General features: G+C 41.7%; 1 protein-coding gene across 1 annotated transcript; it reads left to right on the forward strand.

Annotated features, from left to right (window-relative positions):
• The first annotated feature begins 7952 nt into the window (after positions 1–7952).
• LOC119548107 lies at positions 7953–8479 on the forward strand. Its single transcript, XM_037855199.1, has one exon. It carries the CDS (start codon positions 7987–7989, stop codon positions 8389–8391), a length of 405 nt encoding a protein of 134 aa, XP_037711127.1. The 5' UTR covers positions 7953–7986; the 3' UTR covers positions 8392–8479.
• The last annotated feature ends 5111 nt before the right edge of the window (positions 8480–13590 follow it).

A 13590-nucleotide genomic window follows, 5' to 3' on the forward strand; every position in this document is an offset into this window, starting at 1 on the left:
ACACAATTCTCCTGGGCATCCCCAACCCTCCAGCTTATCGGCGACCAGAGAACCTGGCGGCTCGAGGTTAGGGGGCGCCTTCATAAATCAAATAAAAGAGCGTATCTGACAAATAAATCTTCGAGGGCGAAACAGGCTCGGTAAAAAGAGCATGCAAATGCGCATGAAATATGCAAAGGCCGCAAGCCTTAAAATGAATACAAAATTAAATCAAGCAACAAGGATATACAGTGGTCATTTCGAAATTAAAACGAGGTGTGTAATTTGATTTAAAGCTTAACAAATTTAAAAATTTCTGCTTTTCAAGGATTTAGTATTATATTTCTGAGATAACTATATAGTACTAGCAAACAAATAAGGCATTACTTACAAATCCATTTAAATTCCGTGGTCCAAGAATTTTTTAATTTAACTGAAACAATTTTATATTAAATTTTAAATTCCAGTAATTACTGTACGTCTAGTTTACTGTCCAGTTTGCGCTGACATTTTGACCTGCGGCGTCGTGGAAAAAAGGAGGAACCATGAACAGCATTTTCTGCAAAATTTACCAGGCTAAGGAGTACGGCATGCCAAACTCACAGACACGGCCAAATAGAATGCTCCGCATAGAAAGGAAGCCAAATGAAAAAAGGGAAAATGTATATTTTAATAAACCGAACACAAAGCAGAGTAGCAAAAGTCGAGCGCCACCCAGTGGGCCACCGGGTGTCGAGCCCGCGGCAAGGTTGGCCAGTTCATTCATTCGGTTTTATTCACATTCACAGTTATTGAAACTAGAACAGCGCGCTGCCTCTTGAATAATATGAAAATAAGTAAAAGTAATACCAAGTCGTGCGATGCAGTCGTCCCAGCTACATGATAATAACCAAGGGTTAGGGGTCGGAACGAGAACCACCGACCCACAACTGACGACAGTTGACAGACGAATGCGAATCCGAATCCAAATCCGAGTCCCGCCGCAAATCCCAAGGAAAATATATTCACCGGATCTTGGGGGTTTGGCCCTTCTCAGCCCCCTGTGACGATTGGTTGCGGCTGCTCCCTCTGATTGGATCAACATACTTAGTTTGTGTTGGCAAAGGACCCAACAAGCAGTCGCAAATAGTCTTGGGAATGCCCTCGACTTTGGCTTTAAGTTGCCCAGGTAGTTTATCGCAAACATTGCCTTTTTCCTTTACTTCGGACCCAATAAAAGCGAAGAAATTTAAACTCAAGATTTATGAGAGCTTTTCCGGCTGTTGGAATTTGTATTTTTTAAAGGGTTCCAAAAGGGTCAAAAGCAATCTCTAATTAAAGGATATTGTTCGGAGCAGATCGCCAGCGCCTAGTCATGCGCGCATAGGTGTACGACGGCACCTGCATAGCTCTCTGCTTATCTTTCGCCTTCTTTCTTATACCCATAAAGCTGTCGCTTATCTATTCAGCAACTACTTTGTAAGCCTGCATATGTCTATATGAAGATCTTGGAGCCAAGCTTTTTATACATTCACAGTCCGTCTGCCGCTCCGAATAAACGCTATACATTTTAATATAACCTATTCGTGCGTTATTAATTATAAATATAAGGGTGGCATATTTGTTGTCTTCCCCACAAACATTTGGTGACCCCGACGTGATAGCAGTTTTTATCGGAGTCTGCAACTCGGTCTCGCGATTGTTTAATATAGTTTAAACAAACGCTTTGTTTCGCTGTCGTTTTCGTGCATTCGGTCACAAACATACATACATACATACATATGTGCATATAAAAGTGCACAGCCGGCCGTTGGATTTTTTGTACATTTTGCGCTGTGAAAAACACCAAAACTGTGTTGTGCAAATAATTCTTAACAAAGTGAATTGCATTTAATCTTTGTTAATAGCGCATATTACATATATATATGTACATATAGCCATACATACATTCGTTTGCCAGTTACATAATCCGCTGTTGCTAGGCAGGCAATTTATCGACAAGAACAACAACAACCAAGATAAAGGTTCCGTTGCATCTCGGCGACGCTTGTTAACCTTCACGTTTTCGCGGCAAAGGGTATACGGTATTTTGTGCCTCTAACGCGGTCGGACATTTTATTTTATTTCATTTTCATTTCATTTTTTTCCATTCTCGTAATTGAAAAATGTCTGATACGGAAAACTCGGTTCGGGCTCAAAATGAATCCACAAGTGACGTCGACTACTACCGAGTCAAAGCCCAATCTATTTTGCGGCAAATGAGCTCGATGAAATGTTATTTAAACGCTGATGCGGTTAATCAGTTTGACGAAGCTGATTTGCTGGCGCGAATGGAATGGATCAATTCTTTAAACCAGGCATTTGATTCTGCGCAGACATCGTTGGAAAGACTGGATTTTGCAGAGATCTCAAGCGACCATCGGATTGAATTTGCTGAAGTCTTCATGGATGTGAAGGCGAAACTAAACCGAGGCTTGGCGGCTCATCGCAAGTCACAATTGCCGGCTTCAACCGCTGCAAATTCAACATCTATTGACATCACTAATAATGCGGATCTTTCTTTTCGATCTAGGAAGCCTCGGTTGCCAAATTTGGAAATTGCTCGTTTTCATGGATCCTACTCTGAGTGGCCGGATTTTCTTGCGACTTTCACTACGGTCATCGGAAATGATGATGAGCTAAGCGACATTGAAAAATTACAATATTTGCGTTCGAGTTTGGGCGGCGTGGCTCTGGAAACCATACGCTCGCTCGAACCCTCGAATGCGAATTTTAAAAAGGCTATGAATTTGCTGGTTAATCGATTTGATAATAAAGTTTTACACTTTCAGGCACATGTACAGGCAATATTCGGTTTAAAGGGTGTCGAGAAGGGATCTTCGAAGGGTCTTCGGGAGCTGAGCGATTGCATGAATTCGCATCTGCGAGCAATTCGAACCCTGGCCAATACGCAACAAATTTTGGATGGACTTTTAATTCACATCGTCACTCGGAAACTGGATCAGAGGACGCGGGAAAAATGGGAAGAGGATTTGTCAATCACTGAGCTGTCTACCTGGGATGCTATGGAATCGTTTTTGGAAAAGAGGTGCAGGATGATGGAAAACTTGGATCAAGCCTTGGTAACTCAAACACCAGGCCAGCAGGTGGGAAAAAACTTGCACAAATATAACCAAAATACACTTATTGCTTCTGCTACTAACTCAAATCATTTGACATGCCTATTTTGCGATGCACGGGATCATTATTTGCCAAAGTGTTCTCGATTTTTAAATTTGAGTCCGAATCTTCGATATAGAGAAGCAAAGAAGTTGCACCTCTGCCTCAACTGTTTGCGCAAGGGGCATAGTTTGCAGCAATGCAAGTCGACACACTGCAAGTATTGTCGCATGAAGCATCATTCATTATTACACATGAACCATGACCCATCCGCAACATCAACCTCATTTTCATCTCCATCATGCGATCCATCCTCGAGCTCTCAGCCATTACCATCTACTTCATCAGCATTAGTATCATGTTCGCATACATCATCGCATCCTGATCATCATATACCAAGCCCTCCACCCAAAACCTTAAATATTTTGCCGATCGACTACGTGTTGCTTCCAACTGCTATTATCTACGTTAGAAATAGAATTGGAGCATTCATGCCTTGCCGAGCAATTTTAGATTCGGCCTCCCAGCTAAACTTCATAACCTCTCGCTTAGCTAGCCAACTAAACTTGAATCATAGAAGATCGCAAACGTCGATTTCTGGGATAGGAGAATCTTCCATGATCTCTGATAAGACTGTCGATATTCTTGTGCAATCACGGGATGCAAGCTATCGTGCGGCATTCACAGCGGTTGTGACTCACAGTATTACTGATTATCAACCCCATTTCAATATAAATGCAACATCGTGGAGGATACCGCAAAACATTTCACTCGCTGACCCTAATTTCAATCAATCACAACGAATTGACCTTTTACTCGGCGCTGGGTTGTTTTTCGAAATAATTTCTATGGGACAAATTCATTTGGATAGGGCTTTGCCAACTCTTCAGAACACCAAGCTTGGTTGGATAGTCTCTGGAGGGTTATCATCGAACATGCCAACTCATAAGTCGGTTTTACAAGCCAGCATCAAGGACCCAGCTGATCATTCCGATGACACACTTTCCGCCATTGTAAAGCGATTTTGGGAAATTGAGGACTTCACTTCGTCTAAGCCATCTTTGTTGTCGGAAGACTTCCGATGTGGGCAACTTTTTAATGAAAATTGCATTAGACTTGGAAACGGCCAATACTCTGTTCGTCTCTTGTCCACTTCCGGATTCGAATCTTTAGGTGATTCTTATTGCTTGGCTCGTCGTCGTTTCAAGAGTTTGGAAGCTAAATTAGATAGAAACCCAGCCCTGAAAGCACAGTATTCAGCATTTTTGAGGGAGTATATCGATCTAGGTCACATGTCTCTTGTAACTAAGGAACCGCCAGAAACACAATTCTTTTTGCCCCATCATTGCGTACATAAGCAGGAGAGCACGAGTACGAAGCTTCGTGTCGTTTTTGATGGATCTGCTAAAACAACTTCTGGTAGCTCTCTGAACGACTTACTTCTGGCAGGACCAACAATTCAACAAAAAATCTTTAATATACTGCTTCGCTTTCGATTTTTTAAAGTTGCTCTTTGTGGAGATATCTGCAAGATGTACCGTTGCGTGCGTGTCTCGTACCCGGATGATTTCTTGCAGTGCATCGTTTGGAGAGAAAGCTCCACGGAAGAGTTGAGTGTTTTTAAATTGAACACGGTGACTTACGGAACCAAGCCAGCTGCCTTCTTGGCTATAAGAGCCATGCATCAACTCGCTTACGATGAGGAGGAATCATTTCCTATTGGAGCAAAAATTGTTCGTAGAGATTTCTATGTGGATGATTTAATATCTGGTGGGGACTCAGTTGAGGAGGTGAGAGAAATTCGTCGTCAGGTGAAGGAACTACTGTCGCGAGGCCACTTTCCAATTCGGAAATGGTGTTCGAATGAGTCAGCAGCCCTGAAGGGAGAGTCTGAATGCGACAAGGAGCAGTTAATCAAATTTCACGATGGATCGGATGTCGCCAAGGCATTGGGACTAGTCTGGGATCCATCTTCTGATCAGCTCCTATTTCATTTTTCTCAACTGCCAACCAATCAACGACCCACTAAGCGGGTTGCATTGTCGACGATTGCCAAATTCTATGATCCACTCGGTTTAATAACTCCTATTATCACAAAATCTAAGATTTTTTTGCAATCTCTATGGAGTGCGAACGTGGATTGGGATGATGCACTGCCAGAGCCCATTCTTTCGTCATGGGGGGAGTTGACCTCACAGTTATCGGTCGTACAGAACTTAAAATTCCCACGATTCGTACTGCAACCAAGGGCTTCCGTTGAGTTGCATGGATTCTGCGATGCTAGCATGTCAGCTTATGGAGCGTGTCTATACTTGCGATCGGAGACCAATGGAGAATCAAAAGTCCATCTGCTCTGTGCCAAGTCAAGGGTAGCTCCATTGAAGGCCTTAACAATTCCAAGATTAGAACTTTCCGCAGCGCTTTTATTGGCTGAGCTAATCGTAAACGCCAAGGAAGCCATAGATTTCGATTGCACCTTTCATTGCTGGTCGGACTCGTCCATTGTGTTGGCGTGGATTCGGCAACCTCCGAGGGAGTTTAACGTTTTCGTATCAAACAGAATCGCGAAAATTCAGGAGATGACGAAAGACATGTCTTGGCATCACGTTCCTACAAACTTGAACCCGGCAGACGTCGTATCGCGAGGATGTACCCCAAGAGAATTGTTGGAACATTCCCTTTGGGCTAACGGGCCTCCATTCCTTCTGCAAAGCTCGTCAAATTGGCCGTCCCTGCTAGACTCAGTAAAGGATCTTCCAGAGCGCCGTTCTGTGGCTCTAATTGGGGCCGTTTGCATAGACAGTTCATCAAACTGCAAATTCCTCAACTCTTTCGATAAGTTGCAGCGCGTATTTGCATACATTTATCGATTCATTTCAAATTGCAGAGCCAAATCTGCGCCGTTAAAAGGTCGACTTTCGGTGGAGGAGATCAACTCTGGAACTGTACTTCTTCTGAGGAGCATCCAACAGGTTAACTTGGCGAAGGAGTATGGATCTCTTAGACAGGGCAAGCCGTTTCCACAGAAAAGCAAGCTGGTTTCGCTTAGACCTATACTCGGCTCCGATGGGTTACTTCGCGTGGGTGGAAGGCTTCAGAACGCAAACTTGGACTACGACACGAGGCATCCGATACTGTTGCCCAAGGATCATCCAGTCACCAAGGCGATCATCGTTTATTATCATGAGAAATATTTGCATGGAGGATCGCAGGCGCTGCTTGCCGCATTACGGCAAAGGTACTGGCCGATTGGAGGCCGCAAGTTCGTCGCCAGCGTTATCAACAAATGCGTCCGATGTTTCCGAATGAAGCCTGTTACTTGGGAGCACGTCATGGGTAGCCTTCCCGCAAATAGAGTGCAGCCTAATCCAGCGTTTCATACCACAGGAGTTGACTATTGTGGGCCATTCTATCATAAAGCAGAGGCCAGAAATAAGGCACCCCACAAGTGCTATATCGCCGTCTTTGTCTGTTTTTCCACGAAGGCTGCTCATTTGGAAGTGGTCCAGGATCTTACGACGGATTCTTTCATCGCAGCGCTGAGGAGATTCATCAGCCTTAGAGGCAGTCCGCGTACCATTTGGAGCGACAATGCTACAAACTTTGTCGGTGCAAAGAGAGAGCTTGCCGAGCTGAAAGAGCTCTTTTTGAGCGAGCAGCACACAGCATCGATATCTTCCGTCTGTTTAGCTGATGGGATCGATTGGAAGTTCATCCCTCCGCGTGCCCCGCACTTCGGTGGTTTATGGGAGGCCGCTGTGAAGTCAGCTAAATTTCACTTCTACAGAGTCGTCGGTGCATCCATTTTAGCCATCGATGAATTAAGAACTCTTGCATATGAGATTTCTGCCATCCTTAACTCCCGTCCACTCTGTCCAATTTCAGAAAATGCTGAAAGCCTTGAGGTGCTAACACCGGCGCATTTCCTGAAGGGTTCCAGCTACACTAAGTTTCCTGAGCCTGGCATTACTCATCTCCGCGAAGACCGCCTCAGCAGATGGCAGCGGGTTACCCAGATGCAGCAACATTTCTGGAAAAGGTGGAGCGGCGAGTATTTGTCCCTACTTCAAGAGAGGAGCAAGTGGCGCGTCGAAACGTCTAACATCAAGGTTGGACGCATAGTTTTGCTTAAGGAGGACAACGTCCCACCCTTGAGATGGCAGCTTGGGTGCATCCAAGAAGTCATACCCGGCGGGGACGGAGTCATCAGAGTAGCTATGGTCCGTACAGCTACGGGTCTGATCAAGAGAGCCGTCGCCAAGCTAGCCGTTCTGCCCATCGATTCCGAGATAGTTGGAACCTTACCTCTTCCAACGGGGGGAGTATGTTCGGAGCAGATCGCCAGCGCCTAGTCATGCGCGCATAGGTGTACGACGGCACCTGCATAGCTCTCTGCTTATCTTTCGCCTTCTTTCTTATACCCATAAAGCTGTCGCTTATCTATTCAGCAACTACTTTGTAAGCCTGCATATGTCTATATGAAGATCTTGGAGCCAAGCTTTTTATACATTCACAGTCCGTCTGCCGCTCCGAATAAACGCTATACATTTTAATATAACCTATTCGTGCGTTATTAATTATAAATATAAGGGTGGCATATTTGTTGTCTTCCCCACAAACAGATATTTTATTTGTTAAATGGAGCACTTGCAGCGCTAAAGGATTTAGGAAAGCCATCCCAAACAAACGACTCTATTTATTTTGTGCATTTAATTAATCACATTATTAATAATCATACTATATCTTTTAATAGAGTAAATGCTCAAGAAGAGGGCTCTCGAAAATCATTGAAATCCAATAGGCATTGTTAAAGACATCAAATAGAGACAGTAAAATAAAATTTCTCCTCCCAAAAAGTATTGCTGTATAATGAATTGGTTTAATAATGTTTGTGCTGAAAGTCGCCTAAGGTTTTTCCCAAATCATCAAGCACATAAACTTCAGCGGGAATCTAAAGATGGTCTAATGAGCACGGAGGAGTGCTATAGCTTTATAAAGAAGAATATAAAGCCTAAAAGCGCTATTGAAGCAGAAGTATTTTGGAAAATCCCCATACTCCTTGTCTGCTTGGGCTGCATTATAGTCATATTAATGGCGTTCTGCTTCGCATTTCAGTGCCTGGTAACTAGGGCTAAGGAAGCCAGATTGCCAAAGCAACTAGACTTTGACATTTGCAGAGTCGAAAAATCAAAGAACCATTCGACAAACCACAAGGCCAGCCAAAGCGAACATCCAACTAATGAAGATGAAAAGTGTTGTACTTGTTTGAACTGAAACAAGAACATTGAACATGTATTTGTTAATCTTTTACAACTATTATATAAATTATATTTTAAAAAATAAATTAAAATAAATTATAAAACATTTTTAAAGCTTGAAGGTGTAAAGGTAAATATTTATATAACAATAAATAAGATCTTAGTTTGATTAGCAATTTCTAACCACATATTTTAAAAAATTTTATTAATTAATACATAATATACCATATATTAAGATATAAAAAAAATTAAAAGCTTAAAAGTGTAAATGTTAATTTATACGTTACAATAAATAAGTTCTTATTTTGATCAGCAATTTTTTTTAATCCAAATATTTTTAAATATTTCATATATTTAAAGTCAAAGTAGACTCATTTCATCTTTCACTAAAATATAAATTTCCTTTGATGGGATTATTTAGGTAGGCGGATGGCGGGTAAATAATTGAAATGTAACAGGTACACACATTTACTTAATAAATTGGGGAACGTGTATACCTATTCCCTTATTAACGTCGTCAGCTGCCGCACTCATTATGATAATTGTCAACACAGTATCGTGTGCCTTTCGGCAAGGACGGCCCAAATTGAGCAACTTTTGGTTCGTCAGTTGAATCTTATGGATGACCGAGTAAACCGGTCAGTGGCCTCGCCCCATTTGTCAATGTTCGCAGTGCTCGTCCTGCAACTCCTGCAATCGCCACAGGCTGTGGCGTAGCCTTCAACCTTCAGTTTCACTTATTCATTTTCCTCGGACCTCAACGCCCTCGTATTTTCTTCTTTTTTTTATTTTTTTTTTTTACTCCAGCTTGCCACAAATTGGCCAATGCGTTTGTTCGAGGCGTCCAGAAGGTTCCGGGGATTAAAAAACGCTTTGCATGCCAGCGGCAAAAAAATGGGGGGCAGGGGCAGGATATCGAACTAGGGCGGCGTGGCAAGTGAAATGCGTAAATGAATTTGCGAAAATTATTTGCGCCGCCCGCCTGGCCGAAGCTTGATTAAATTTTTGCCCCAACGAGTCCGGCGGGCATAAAACGAATCCCATTATTTATAAAATATCCTTCGAATAAATGAGTTTCCATTGATACACAAACATAGATGGCCGCTCATCGGCCGATTTCCCCAGCGAACCCAAAAGTATACGTATATATATTTATTCTCCAATTTCGTCTTGGTTGTATTTTATTTATTTCAATTATGAAAAGTTTCTGCCGTTGCCCGCAAAAATGGCTTCAGAAAAAAAAGAAGGAAAAGAGAAAAGCAAAGTAGCAAATGGATTTTTTCCTTAAAAAATTTCACTTGAATCCACCCTCTTGTATCTTTTTTTTGTTGTTTGTATTTTTCTCACATTTTATTCGTGCGGACGTGGGGTAAACAAACATTAACTGCTCAATTGTTTTCAACGCGCTGCTTTGTCCTGAATTGATGAGCTTTAAATTGTCGGCCCTCATGCCCTCCTTTGTTCTTAATAATCCCCACTCCGTCTGGCCTTATCGCCCCACTACCATACCCATTGCCCTCTTCATTGCTGCAATTTATTCATAATCAAGGGTGTTAGCCTAATTGGCATGTCAAGCGAACCAAACCATGGGGTTTATTTAGTTTTATGTGCGTTCCAGGAATTTAATGCCCTTATATTTGTCTAAAAAAATGTTTTATGAAAAATCGCTTACCTTCGTTTTTTTTGCGTACTTACACTGTTTATATAAGGAATCTATAATTCGATATTATAATTCGGTTAAAAGTCTTGAAAGGTTCAAGGATTTGAGTTGTCTTACATTTGTTATAAAAAAGATTTGTATTAAAAATCGTATACCTACGTTTTTTATTGCGCATTTATTGGGCTTATACGGGTCCTTTCAAGGAGATATATTAAATTAACCTCTTCATTTGGTTTTTCAACACTCAAAAAAGTTAGAGAATCTATTCTTGGAACATCATACCATGATATTTTTTAATAGTTTATTATTGCATTATCCTAACATTTTTTCCCAGGAAGCCGAACAATGAATTCCATTAGCCTCCCACATATTTGCCTGGGGCTTCCCCCGTCATTGTCTTCAACAGGTAAACGCTTTTCCGCTTTATTTTCTGTCTACTGCCCAGGGCTTATAATTAAATATTTTCTTTTCAATTTTCATAAAACACTACGGGGCTGGCAACCCCCTTTTTGCCGCCATATTGTGGGGCTTAAAGTGTTTTGTTTATCTTTAATTAGTAGCTTGAGCCCACGCTCTCGGTTCAAGACTTCCGCGAGAGAGTGGGCCGACTTAATGGCCAAATGACGGGGGTATCTGCTCGTGATATGATTAATTACCTAATTATTACATCAGATTAACGCACAGCTGCCCCAGCTCCAATAAGTTAGAGCCTGGCCAGCGGGTTTTATTGCTGCCGTTTAATCACTGAGCCATCCAAACCACGAAACTCAATAGATTTTCAATTCGGCTTGAGGTCAAGACTCTTACCCATAAATGTGGTCAGCATTTCCTCGCCCCCGCAAATTCGAAACACGTTCGAAGCAACTATATATTCCCATCGCTGCTCTGATCAATGGCAAAACTATTTACACTTTAATGTGGCAATTGTGTGAAGTCGGTACAGACAACTTTAGAAATTGTAAGTATCAACAAGTAGGGGCCATAAATTGACTTTCACTGAAGGAGGTAAAATGCAGAAACATTTCGGGCAAACAAATGGGAATAAATATTATTAAAATAGAGGAAAGTTTGTACATAAATCCGGTTAACATCCGATATGGGGCACAGTTGCTGTTGACCTGCCATTTTGTGTACTCAAACACACATTCGGATGTTTGCCAGCCGTATTAAGCATTTTCAATATCAAAGTCACGTGCAAATGTTGTATATTAGTTTCCTGCCCGGTCGGTCTGATGTTGTTTTTTCCCGTATTTTTCCTTGCCTTTGGCAGATGCGTCGTTGTTTGCCAACGCTCTAGTGATTTTAGTTTGAATTTTACGTGCCCATCAAAATGATTATGAGCACGCACACAACCAGGGGACTCCGAACCCACATATAGTACTACCGCATAGAATTCGGGTGGTTCCATCTCGTTGAGGTATTCATGCACTTCATTAGGAGCTACATGTCCTGTATCGGTATCTATGTATCTGCGTATCTGTGCATCTGTGGGGTTGCAAGTACCTGGGTGCCAAATGTATATGTTTTTGTGTGCGGCTGTCGCCTGGGACACTGATGTTTACCGCTCGGCAAAGTCGTTTTAATTAAAGTTTGTGCAGGCATTGAAATTATGTACCATTACAGTTTTATGCATATTCAGCTAAGTGCGATAACGATGGGACTCTTTATAGGGTTGAGGGTATACTTTCAGGAATATTAAAAAAATTAAATTAAAGCAAATATTTGCTGGATATAGAAATATGCATTCTTTAAGTAGTATAAGTAGGGTAAAACATTTAATGCAGTTAAATTATCGGGTATGTTTATGCTCTCGGTTGAATCTTAAAATATAATGATAGTTTTATAAATAAAGAAACTTATCCATACTCAATACAGTTCAATTAAAAACTTGACCTATTCTGCGCCCAAACAAAGTCTTCTTTTTTAACTAATATATTTGCCTATATTTAACCTATATAAATTCCTATTATTTTGAGCTTAACTGTGCCTATGTGCATATATGTTTTTGGAAGAAGCGCGTGTGAGTGTCATCGAGTTCGAACCGCAAAGTTTCGGTCGTTCATGGATGTTGTGCTGCTGTTATCGGTTTGCCTACCCAGAAATTAGTTATACAGTTTCGCTGTGCATTAAGCCGATTAAAAGTTTTCCTATCAACAGTATTGTAAATGCAACAAGTTGCTTTAATTCAATTTTTGGAGTGGGAAAAGGCGCCTAATAAAGTGCAGACAAAACGGTTGCATTTATGATGGCAAAAGCCGTCTAAAGAAATCCCTCAGTATTTAATGCACTCGGGTAATCTGGGGTATGACTCTGTGCTTAAAAAGCATAATAAGCCTTTTAAATACATAAGATTAAAGCAAAAATAAATACAATAATAACAGTCTTTCTATTACTGCAATAGTAAGTTCATAATAGAGTAGATATTATTTATAATTCCTTAGAAGTAAAATCAATTTTTTTTTTTTTAACCAAGACAGCTTGTGCAATGTCAATGAGCCAAACACTTAATGTCTGCCTTCTCAATTTCCCCTGGGTGAACGTTTTCCTCCCTGGATTGTCTGGCTATTGAGTATTTATAAGAAAAATAAATATCACGTTGCCAGACAACTTCATGGCTTAAACTGAAGTTAAAAGCGAGGCCAGAGATGAAGACTTTGCTGGCTGAAATCGACAAAAGAAATACTCTGCTGGCAATGCGGCAGACCGCAGCAGCCGGGAAAAAGTGTTGAATGTCCGGCCCAAAAACAATTGGCGGAAAAATGCCAAAAACCACAATGATGGTGGATTCAGGGGGTGGGATAGGTGTGGAGCAGGGCTTTTGGCAGGACAATTGCAGTCGCAGTTTGCAGTTTGCATTTATGCGAAACGACGGCCCCCTGGCATTGGTAATAACCCCAAGTAAATGTCAATGCAGGAAATGCACAGAGAATGCATAAATTTACCCACATGCGGACACAGAAATGAACAAACGACGAGCATTTGCAATTGCATTATAATTTGTTGTTGCCAGGCGGCAGCTATTGTTGCACAATGCCCAGAAAAGTATGCAACATGCCGACACAGTGCCTCACAAAAGCCAAGGACTGCGTATGTGTGTGCCTCCAAATGAGCTTGCTCTCGTTTTTGGCTCTTGGGCTGCTTTGCGATTGCATTATTAATGCATAACTCTGGCCTGTTGTGCCACCGGGGAATTCCCGCTTTCACTGCCACTGCCACAGACACGGCCACGCCCCCTTTCTGCTGCCTCCCTGTGTTAATTAGCCCGTTGCTGTTTGGACAGCCTGCAGGCGTATAGGCCTGAAATATGCCCCAAAAGTTGCACTCACAATGGCACTGAAGAAATGTAATTAGGGCCATCGGCGATTGAGATAGCATTGACATACTGTAAATACTCAAAGTGTGGCCATTAGGGATTTCACTGAGCATTGCTTAACATTAATTCTGTTTATTATTGTACTGGGAAAATTGAAGGATTAATTAATGTTCTTTAAAAATGCACTTAGAATGGTGTCTAAAAGTATGCTGTGAAAAATGTAAATGCCTTCTTTTGCACTG

This window comes from Drosophila subpulchrella, chromosome 2L, assembly GCF_014743375.2.
Source record: "Drosophila subpulchrella strain 33 F10 #4 breed RU33 chromosome 2L, RU_Dsub_v1.1 Primary Assembly, whole genome shotgun sequence".
Classification (NCBI taxonomy): domain Eukaryota; kingdom Metazoa; phylum Arthropoda; class Insecta; order Diptera; family Drosophilidae; genus Drosophila; species Drosophila subpulchrella.